The sequence below is a fragment of the Puntigrus tetrazona genome, chromosome 12, assembly GCF_018831695.1.
Source record: "Puntigrus tetrazona isolate hp1 chromosome 12, ASM1883169v1, whole genome shotgun sequence".
Taxonomy (NCBI): domain Eukaryota; kingdom Metazoa; phylum Chordata; class Actinopteri; order Cypriniformes; family Cyprinidae; genus Puntigrus; species Puntigrus tetrazona.
Window position 1 is genome coordinate 19,578,554 of NC_056710.1, and position 10,469 is coordinate 19,589,022.

Here is a 10,469-nt window from a genome sequence, read left to right on the forward strand (position 1 = left end):
CTTTATTGGCATGAACATATTGGTTCACCGGGGCTAAAGGCAGAAAAACGTGTTGTTCACTGCATCTAAAATGTATAACTGCCGTAATATATATATATTCTTTTTTTATATGTATGTGTATATATATATATATATATTTGTTTGTTTTTTTATATGTATATATATATATATATATATATATATATATATATATATATATATATATATATATATATATATATATATATATATATAAAAAACAAACAAAATATATATATATATATATATATATATATATATATATATATATAATATGTTTTTAGATATGTGTATACACACACACACATATATTAAAAATATATATATATATATAAAAATATATAAAAAAAAAAAAATATATATATATATATATATATATATAATAATGTTTGTTTTTTTTAAATAATTTATTTATAATTTAAATTCTAAACATTTTTTTTAAATAATAAAGTTAATATTTGTCCAAAACAATCAAGTTTGTATATCTTCTGTTCATTTTGAAAAATAAAATGATTATTATTGTTTCAGCAGCTGAAACCGCCGAGCATGCGGAGAATGAGGATACAACAGAGACAGACATCCCCTGAATGAAGGTACTTCCCCTGAATGAACTCACATAAACTTCAAAGGTTGAGCGAACTTAATGAAAAAGTCGGACGTGTGGCTTCTTTGCGCGTGTCTTATAAACAGAGTTTCTCAGCCTGATTCTCATGAGAATATACTGCTGCGGCGTCATGTGACGTCACACTATAATCTAATTATCTGATTTAAAATGAAGATTGCAGCATTACAACATATTCTCTTTCATTCAAGCAGATGTTTTGTCATAAACACAAGTCTCGGACACATTTAAAATCTAGAACTTCCTGCTAAGCCACATTACGCATATGAGAGACTCTTAGAAGCCGTCTGAGGTAAGTCAGTTAACAACTGGATTGAAATAAACATAATGGCTAATTGTTTTGTTTATTTTTTACTTAATAATTTGCAATGACACAATGTAAGCAAATATGTCAAAAAATTGGAATGTATAAAATCAAAATTAAAAAATATAAAATATCATTTAATAAATATGATTAAATATTAAATATTATTTCTAATTGAATAGATTTTAACATGTTATTTATTCCTTTGATCAAAGCTAAATTTCCAGCATCATTATTCCAGTTTTTAGGGTAACCACCATGTTCCTTCAGAAATCATTTTAATATGTATTATTATTAATAATAATAATGTTAAAATATTTATTATGGTCTCCAAGATTCTTTGATTAACAGAAAATTTAAAACATTTGTTTGAAATATATTTTTATGTACACTTTTATATCAATTTAAAAGAGTCCTTTCTGATTCACAGTATGAATTTCTTAATAATAAAAAAACAACAACGTATTGCCCACAAAGATTCATTAAGATGCATATTTACAATAGTATATACAGTACATATCTAATTAATCTTAAGGTAAGCACCTAGTAGAAATAAAGTTTGCTAATTTAATAATTTGATATTTTATATCAGCTGTTTTTGAATATCTGTGAATGAAAAGATAAGAATAGGATTTTAATTATCCGATTGCTAATAAGTTTTATAGAGAATCATGTGTTGGTTTAACTTCTGATTACAGAAGAAAGGTCATCATCATGAGACTGTCTGCTTTACAAAATCTGCTGTTCACATCAGTCCTGTCCCTCGGTAAGGCTTTGATCTTTCTGATTAAATATCTTACAAAATCATAAAAACATCTCCACCAACTTAATGTCGTTTGTAAATAATCTTTTGCGTTTTTTTATTTACGAAAAAAAGAAGATAACAAAATAAAAATTAGTAAACGGCACAAACTCTATTGGCATTTTTGTCAGTGAATACAAACGTGAACGTAGAAATACAGCATGAATAGGAATATACTTAAGACTCTTAGAGGACCATATAGAAATATATATATATTAATTTAAGTCCTTGTGAAATCAAAATGGACTATATTTATTTTTTTAGTGCGCAATGTAAAATAAAAACATTTGCCTTTGTAATCTTTATTCCAAATCTGAAAATGCTCCTCCCCTTTAAAACGATAGGCCCTCTATGATGACTTCATTTAAAGGGATTTATTTGATTTGTATTTATTGTCTTTTATATTTTGTTACTGTACTCTGGTACTGTTTTTCAGTATATTAATGATATTCAATGTTTTCTGTTTTCCTTTACATTCGAATGTTTCTCATTGTATTGTTCTGATGTGTGGCATAAAAAAAAAATAAAAAAAAAATTAACCAGCCATTAAAACTTAACTTATTATAACTTAACGACTTTTTACTATTCGGTGGCATTTCAGCTCGGTAACTTTCTATCAATATAATGATATAATGAGTTTAACTGAAGAGGAGCATGTTACAGTATAATATGAATATATTGGTTCAGCTCAGGATATTATTCTGTAATTGTTTTTCCCACAACATTTTTCATGCAAAGGGCTAAATGTGCACAGCACACTCTCATCTCAATTAAGAAGGGTATTGATTGCAAATTATTGTGATATTTATATTTTCTAAAATCTAAACAGTCCCTCTCTTTACCCTGCAACAATATTTTGCCAAAGTCATTATCTTGATAAAAGTAGTTTTATTTTAATACACGGTGTCCGATCAGTTCAATTCAGGCACAAAACATGTTTTAAATACTTCGAGCATTAAAAATGTGCAAATAACAATATAAACAAATATAAATAACAACGCACAATAATATAAAAAACATTTTTTACATTTATATTTATGTTTACTTGTATCATAGAAATGTCGGCACCTTTTTAATGGTATTGTCTGTCCTGTTGTATATTCGAGTAAAACAAGTACATTTTCTTGAACGAGAAAAAATGTAGAGGGGCACCTGATTTGGTCCATCGGGAATCGATTGGATGTTTGCGCTTCGCTATTGGTCGATCTCACGCGAGTGACAGGTTGCCCCGCCCTTTAGATAGCTCTGTAGAAGAGAAGAAGTGAGAAGAAGAGCACGTGTGAACATAAATTAAACAATAATGATAATGTGCAAGGATGAACCATTTATTGACTACTGCAATACTCCATTTAAAAAAGAAAATGAATGTTTACTCTCTTTTTTCAATGACAGGCATTACAACAACAGCAACGACAGCAGATTCACTGACAGGTACTCGCAGAACGTTAAATGAATGAATATGCATTCACATCACAATTACCAGAGTTATGAAATTCGACTTGACTTCTTCACTGTCTGCTTGTTCTTTTTATTTATTACACAGTGAAAAAAAGCTGAAAAGCCTCTAACACCATCTTGCTCTATTCTATCATTTATTTTTATTATAAAAAAAATGGAATGGAAGCGGATGCATTCGGACCGCTGTTGCTTTTTCTTATAGATCATAAAATGCTGCTGGGTATTAATGCGTTTCTATTGTAGTTTATGTGCGTGTCATCTTAAGTTAAACATTCAAGCACTTACGTTTTTAATGCACAATGGTTGACAGTTTTGGTCAATCGCAATAGCAAAAAAATGCAATTATAATACTTTCATCAGCCCATGGAGATAAAGTATCCCTAAATTGAGATTTAAATGTATTTTTAATAATAATATTCTTTGTGATACATTTAGTTGTTTAGTCAAATACCAATGACCTCTGTGTAATGTTGGATAAGTCTGTGGGTAAAGACAAATATATCAGAAATTTGCAAATGCAAACATAAAATGTATATTTGTTCAGGTGTGCACAAAACAGAGGAGTTATGTGATGACTTTAATTTGTAATCGTCATTATACAACACCAATGTCTGCCCCCACGTCCATCTCCAAACATACAGCTCCCATAAACATATGCATGTGATACAGTCTCAGAAGCTGCGCTGACTCCGCCCACAAAAGACATTCTAATCATTACATTAGATCAGCAGGGACATTAATGTTTCCCTTAACAGAGGTCATCAACCGTCCTGTTGCTATTAGATTTAAACATGATCACAAACAAGTGTGAAATGTAAACCCCAGTAAACAGAAACGCATAAAAGCAGGGTTTTTTTAATCATTCTTTCGACAGCACCAGCAATATTTTACCCGTTCGGCTCAGCGGCAGGAGACACAAATAATCCTGCTGATGATGATGGAAGCTCTCCTGTTATTCAGCTGTCGAGTTCATTTCTGTTCTTTGGCCACTCGTACCAGAACATTTCCGTAAGAATTCACCTCCATCTTTATTCTAGGTCTCAATGTGATTGGTGAATATTTTATAAACTCATCCTTGATCAGTGATTTTGACGATGTTTCTCATGTTTCAGGTGAATAATAATGGATTCTTCACATTTAACCAGACTTCGTCAGAATATGTTCCCTACTCGTTTCCCGCTAACAGAAATCAGGATATAATTGCTGGTCTCTGGACTGATCTTGACAACCGTGTGAAAGGAGTTGTTTCATATCAGCAGTACATTAATGGAGGTCTTCTCACAAACGCCACTCGGGATATAAAGACATATTTCCCAGATCTGAACTTCAACGCTTCTTGGGTCTTCGTTGCGACGTGGGATAAAGTCGCTTACTTCCCCAAAACCAACACAGTAAGATTAATATTCTTCTGAAATGTGATTGTCTTCACTTCATCCACATTTTATTTAACACATCAGACCACAAAGGCACTGACAGAGAAAATAATTTCATCGTACATTTTTTTTGCAGGAAACTTCGTTTCAGATAGTTTTAATTTCAGGCGGTAATTATTCCTTTATTCTGATGAATTATGGAGACATTGCTGTAACAACACATCCAGTGCAGGTAAAAGAAACCAGTTTTCTGTATTGTGAACAAAATGTTACTAATCACTATATATGTATTGTATATGAATAATGTTTCTCCACGCTTTCAGGCTGGTTATGACACAATAAACTCCACAAACTACTTTGTGATTCCTGGATCAAACCTCAGCAGCTTCATCTCAAACCTCAGGAACTCCAGTAATGTTGGTGTTCCCGGTCGATGGGTCTTCAGGGTGGACAGCGAACCAGGAAACAGCATCTTCAAAAGTAAATGTCCTATTTATAGAAAGCGTTTTAATAATTTCATAGAACCCCACGCATTGTATGATTAGCGTTAACAAATATAAATGAGTATTGTTCCCTTTAGACAACGTTCTTGGGATTCGATTCAGACTTTCCTCATTTTCAGACGTGACACAGAGTGGAAACTCTGAGCAGCTTCTACAGCAGGTTCGTCACACTTACTACGAATATTTATACAAAGTGCAGCGCAAAGGCTCAACACGGCGAGTTTGATCTGTTTGTTCGTCTGTGTTTCAGATAAAACAGGAGCTGGTCAAGTACGGTCTGCCGAACAGCGTCGAGCTGAAGTTAAGAAAAACGCAGAAGATAAATCCGTAATTACAGCCTCCTTCAGGAAAATGAAAACCGGTTTGTTGAACACCTGACAACAAATATCCCCGATGACTGATGACGTAAAAACTTTTACATTTACAGAACTATCTCTCACTTAAAATCACTGTAGCGTTTAAAAATGAGCATCTCAGTGTGTGGCTCAATATAAATAATACTGTTTGGCAATTACGGTCAACTTTTTTGTTTTCTATGCAGCACACTATTCAGTAGAACAGGAAAATGCTGCATCACATAGCTCTAACAGGACGGGGTAATGCCATTGTTCGGCTCAGTTCAGTTTGTTGATTTGGTTCAGTTTAGCATAAGGTTCATCAATTGTGATACAAGTTCAGCTACACTGTGGTTATTCATCTCAAGTCAGTTTGATTTATCAAAAAACTGTCAATTATGTGCGTTACCATGCTGTGAATTATGAAAGATTGTTAATTATCCGTCATCTTCGTGTGCTCCCACCCACGCCACCATGTGACAATAAGCTCAGATGAACGTGCAAAATTACATTTGCTTTGAACATGTATTTGTTTTATATTATCAGTTTGATTACTTTGATGGTACTCTTTAGACAGCTGTTGAAGTAACTCTACAGCTACACATCCACCACCCTTTATTAGACTCTATTAGACTAGATTAGTGTTGTCTGCTAAATCTATGCTAACGCTTTATTTTGATGGTTCCTCCACAGACATAATGAATACAGGATACTTCGTGAAGTATGTGAACAAGTATGTGCACGCTCTAGCTGCCCCATTACAGAAATTCAAAAAATTTCCTTTAAAATACCATTACGAATCCTTTTTGTGTGTTTTGGACATTTTTCCAATAGGATTTAACCTCCCACCAATAGAATCCATCACATACCAGTACACAACATTACAGTTTCCATTAAAACCAATACAATTCCCATTATAACCACTAAACCCATTACATTTTCTGTTATGTTTTGTTATAACGCATTATGAGGTTTTTATAATGCATTTATTATATTGCCTTAAGAATACCCTTATAATGTATTATAAACATGGGCTTAATAGAGTGTTTTGACCTTGAAGGCATGTTAACCTGCTGTTTGGGAAAATGCAAACCTTTTATAACCTATATAATAGGGGCGCTTTAAAGCTTTTTGCCTTTAAATGAGTGCCAGTCAAAAAAAACTAAACAAAAACAACCAGAAGCCACCTACATCTGATATGAAAATACAATGCATTGAGTCTGCTGAGAAATAAACAACCTTTACCAGCTTTACACAGGGTTGGCTTCAGATGTACTATATGCAGGGCACCATACCAGTATATACACCACCAAAAATGCAATAACGTAATTTTTAAAGCAGACTTTGTCTTTAAAAAAGTCTTAAAGGAATAGTTCGCCCCAAAACTGAAAATGTTCACCCATATTGTACTCATCCCGAAACCATACGTGACTGGGTAAAAACACAGGTTCATAAAGCATAACAGAAGACACGCATGATACAAAATGTTTTCTTTAGTGGACACAGTCATACAAAGATTACATTACATAAGTTAGAAAAAGTAAAAAAATAAGTATACCTATGACAAACATATTTGATGACCCTTTCAACATTGCACCCATAAATGGAAATTTCACCATTTTTTCCAAAAGAGAAATGTAATTTTTTTCCCCCTTAAGATTAGAGCCCATAAGAACAAAAACGAACTATACAACAATTGCACTATATTACAAATCACTAATCACAGCTTTGTGTGAGAAGAAGGCTCCTCTTTACCAGATATAACTGGATTTGTGAAACTGATTGTTATCTAATTTTATAATAATCATTAAACTTGCTCACATGAGAAATTTGTAATTGTTGGTCATGGTTTTATTGTATAAATCCCTTTTAACGGGCAAAGAAAGTTACTGCAAAATGTAAAACTTTAAAGACTTGTCCACGTGGAAAAATTATACCTGTATCTCTTTCATAAAATTTTGTGAAGGAGACTGATATCATGGCTTTATCTTTTGCACTTTTCTTAGCTTCAGCTCGATGCTGTTTGACACACCGTTCCTAACCAGCACCTGTTTCAACTGAAAAAAAAAAAAGAGAAACTGTTCAAGCGGTTTCCCTGTTGTCTATTATCACCACATTTGGTATTTATAGTCGTGTTTGTGTCTTACTTGATCTAAAACCATCTGAATGTTTCCATTATCTGTTAGGTCAGAAAATGAGGTAAGTTTCGCTTTAAGTCCAACGATGTTATCTGAAGGGAAACACACACAGAAATGATGAATTATCTGTTGACTGGTAGTTCGGCCAAACAAAAGAAGTTTGATGTGTTGAGACATGCGTCATAACATTGGTTTGTTAAATCAGTTTCTGGGTATTACTCATATTATGATGATGAACAAACTGATAGTAATGTGTGAGTTGTAAGGTTACTTTTGCCGCTGTCCACCCTGAAGACCCATCGACCGGGAACACCAACATTACTGGAGCTCCTGAGGTTTGAGATGAAGCTGCCGAGTTTTGATCCAGGAATCACAAAGTAGTTTGTGGAGCTTATTGTGTCATAACCAGCCTGAAAGCGTGCAAGAACAATATTTATATAGAGTACATATACGTTTAGTGAATAGCAAAATTCAGTTTAACATAATTAAAAGGTTTCTTTTACCTGCACTGGATGTTCTGTTACAGCAATGTCTCCATAATTCATCAGAATAAAGGAAATATTACGGCCTGAAATTAAAACCATTTGAAACGATGTGTTCTGCAAAGATAGGACATTTTAAATATTATTTAATTTGAGCATTGATGACATTTTTTTTTTCGTTTTTTCTGGTCTAATGAGTGAAATATTTTAAAACTAAAATGTGAATAAGGTGGAAATCACATTTCAGAAGAATATTAATCTTACTGTGTTGGTTACTGGGAAGTAAGCGACTTTATCCCACGTCGCCACGAAGACCCAAGAAGCGTTGAAGTTCAGATCTGGGAAATATGTCTTTATATCCCGAGTGGCGTTTGTGAGAAGACTTCCATTAATGTACTGCTGATATGAAACAACTCCTTTCACACGGTTGTCAAGATCAGTCCAGAGACCAGCAATTATATCCTGACTTCTGTTAGCGGGAAACGAGTAGGGAACATATTCTGACGAAGCCTGGTTAAATGTGAGGTATCCATTATTATTCACCTGAAACATGAGAAACATCGTCAAAATCACTGAACAAGGATGAGTTTATAAAATATTCACCAATCACATTGAGACCTAGAATAAAGATGGAGGTGAATTCTTACGTAAATGTTCTGGTACGAGCGACCAAAGAACAGAAATGAACTCGACAGCTGAATAACAGGAGAGCTTCCATCTTCGAGAACAGGATTATTTGTGTCTCCTGCCGCTGAGCCGAACGGGTAAAATATTGTTGGTGCTGTCGAAAGAATGAACTTTAAGCATTTATTTTTTACTGGTGTTTACATTTCTACCATCTGCAGCTCATGTTTAATCTATTTATTAGCAGGAAGTTGATGACCTCTGGTGGGGACACATGAATGTAAAGCTTGAGTATCTGCTGCAAACGATGTAATGATTTTAATGCCTTTGGTGATGTTTTCTGACACAATCAGGCATTAGGCAGAGTCAGCAAGCAAGCAATACTCTGTATCATGTATTCTTGTTATTTTTTTTTTGAAGAAACAAACTGCACCTTATAACAGTGTCTTTAATCAGGTAACACATCAATACCATTCTAAAGACCATGTGACTATATTTTTAGTCCTTTTTCCTGGAAGCAACTGTACAGTTTTGCTTTTTAGACTTTTAGCTGAACTTAATAAACACAGAATCCTGTCATAACTTCAGTAGTAATAACAGACTACATTACCTCCCAAGGTTGACTCCGGAGCGTTGTTGATGCTGGTAACTTTTGTTCAGAAAAAATTATTATTATTAAACACATAAAAATATTACTTATATGTATAAAACAGATGTTAGTGCATTCAAAAACAGACTCCTAGATGTAATGCAACAAACAATATGGGTGAATGCAAAATATGCATTACCTGCACAGTAGGTCCCAGAGCAGTAATTTGGCTGAACAAACGCATAGACGTAATAACCTCCTGGACAGGCTTTGACTTTTATGGGATTGGAAGGGAAACGGCAGCAGTTATTCTCCCAGTGACCGCAGACGTTTCGGGTCACCTCTCCATCCCCGATGTTTGGATGTGCTCCGTTCAGCCAGAGCGGGGCATGAGTGCTACACATAAACTGACTAACGCACGTTTCTGACATCTGAGCGCTCTGACCATTCAAGAAGAGACGATACCAGCCGACCCAGTTGACATTATAGTCACACTTTAGGTTTTGGGGAGTATATGCATAAGTTGTGGATCTCCATGGATCATCCAGCACAGTGTATTTGTAGCAAGGGTCTGTAAATGATAAAAAAACAAACAATCAGTTTGTAAACACAGCTATAAAAGTTTTGTTCTTGAGCATATCTATGTTTTGCATTGTATGAATTGCATATTCATACTTTATTAACAATGAATAAATGCTTTATTAACACATTCCTGCTGCATTCAGGCTGATACCATTTCAGGAACGACATACGAGAGTGTACAATATTATGTGAGTGAATTTGCCTAATTGTGTCATTGATTTACCTTGAAAAATTTAAAGTAGCTTTTAAATTGGATCTAAAAATATAAAAACCTATTTAATGCATTATTTATTTTTTTATATATTAATTATTAAGTTATTTAACCTAATTATTGGCGTCAAGGCTTATTTATTTATTTATTAAGTTACTTTTTTATTACTTATTTATTTATTAAGTTACTCTAAAATATAACAAAGGCAATTAAAAATAGGGAGTTGAAATGCCAACTGAGATAATGAATGATTCTCTGCTGCCATCCTCTGATTATAATGGTAATTTCATTTGCATCTTAAAAAGTATATATGTTTTTGGCACGTATGCTCATGTCATCTTTATAAATTACAAGTGAATCTTTAAAGTGCATTTCGCTGCACGGAAAAAAGGCTGAGAAATAACAAAGGCTTTATAAATGTTGAAAAA

The 10,469-nt window shown here is 33.4% G+C and overlaps 2 protein-coding genes across 3 annotated transcripts in view; one reads left to right on the top strand and one right to left on the bottom strand.

Annotated features, from left to right (window-relative positions):
* The first annotated feature begins 737 nt into the window (after positions 1 to 737).
* Positions 738 to 7,244, top strand: LOC122355154 (sushi, nidogen and EGF-like domain-containing protein 1). Of its 2 annotated transcripts, XM_043253188.1 has the most exons (10): positions 738 to 932; positions 1,643 to 1,710; positions 3,139 to 3,177; positions 4,079 to 4,212; positions 4,317 to 4,595; positions 4,714 to 4,809; positions 4,901 to 5,057; positions 5,158 to 5,240; positions 5,331 to 5,441; positions 6,109 to 7,244. In XM_043253188.1, exons 2-9 carry the CDS (start codon positions 1,659 to 1,661, stop codon positions 5,409 to 5,411), a joined length of 921 nt encoding a protein of 306 aa, XP_043109123.1. In that variant the 5' UTR covers positions 738 to 932; positions 1,643 to 1,658; the 3' UTR covers positions 5,412 to 5,441; positions 6,109 to 7,244. The 2 variants fall into 2 exon arrangements, with proteins under 2 accessions (XP_043109123.1, XP_043109122.1); XM_043253187.1 differs by having other exon boundaries at positions 742 to 932; positions 5,331 to 7,244.
* LOC122355348 overlaps positions 6,894 to 10,469 on the bottom strand; it is a 20,765-nt gene continuing 17,189 nt past the window's right edge. The window contains exons 18-25 of the mRNA XM_043253518.1: positions 9,448 to 9,819; positions 9,270 to 9,308; positions 8,683 to 8,816; positions 8,300 to 8,578; positions 8,057 to 8,152; positions 7,825 to 7,963; positions 7,563 to 7,645; positions 6,894 to 7,472 (exon numbers count right to left, since the gene is read on the bottom strand). Coding sequence (XP_043109453.1) covers positions 7,392 to 7,472; positions 7,563 to 7,645; positions 7,825 to 7,963; positions 8,057 to 8,152; positions 8,300 to 8,578; positions 8,683 to 8,816; positions 9,270 to 9,308; positions 9,448 to 9,819 — 1,223 coding nt within the window. The 3' untranslated portion in view covers positions 6,894 to 7,391. The remainder of the gene's footprint in view (positions 7,473 to 7,562; positions 7,646 to 7,824; positions 7,964 to 8,056; positions 8,153 to 8,299; positions 8,579 to 8,682; positions 8,817 to 9,269; positions 9,309 to 9,447; positions 9,820 to 10,469) is intronic.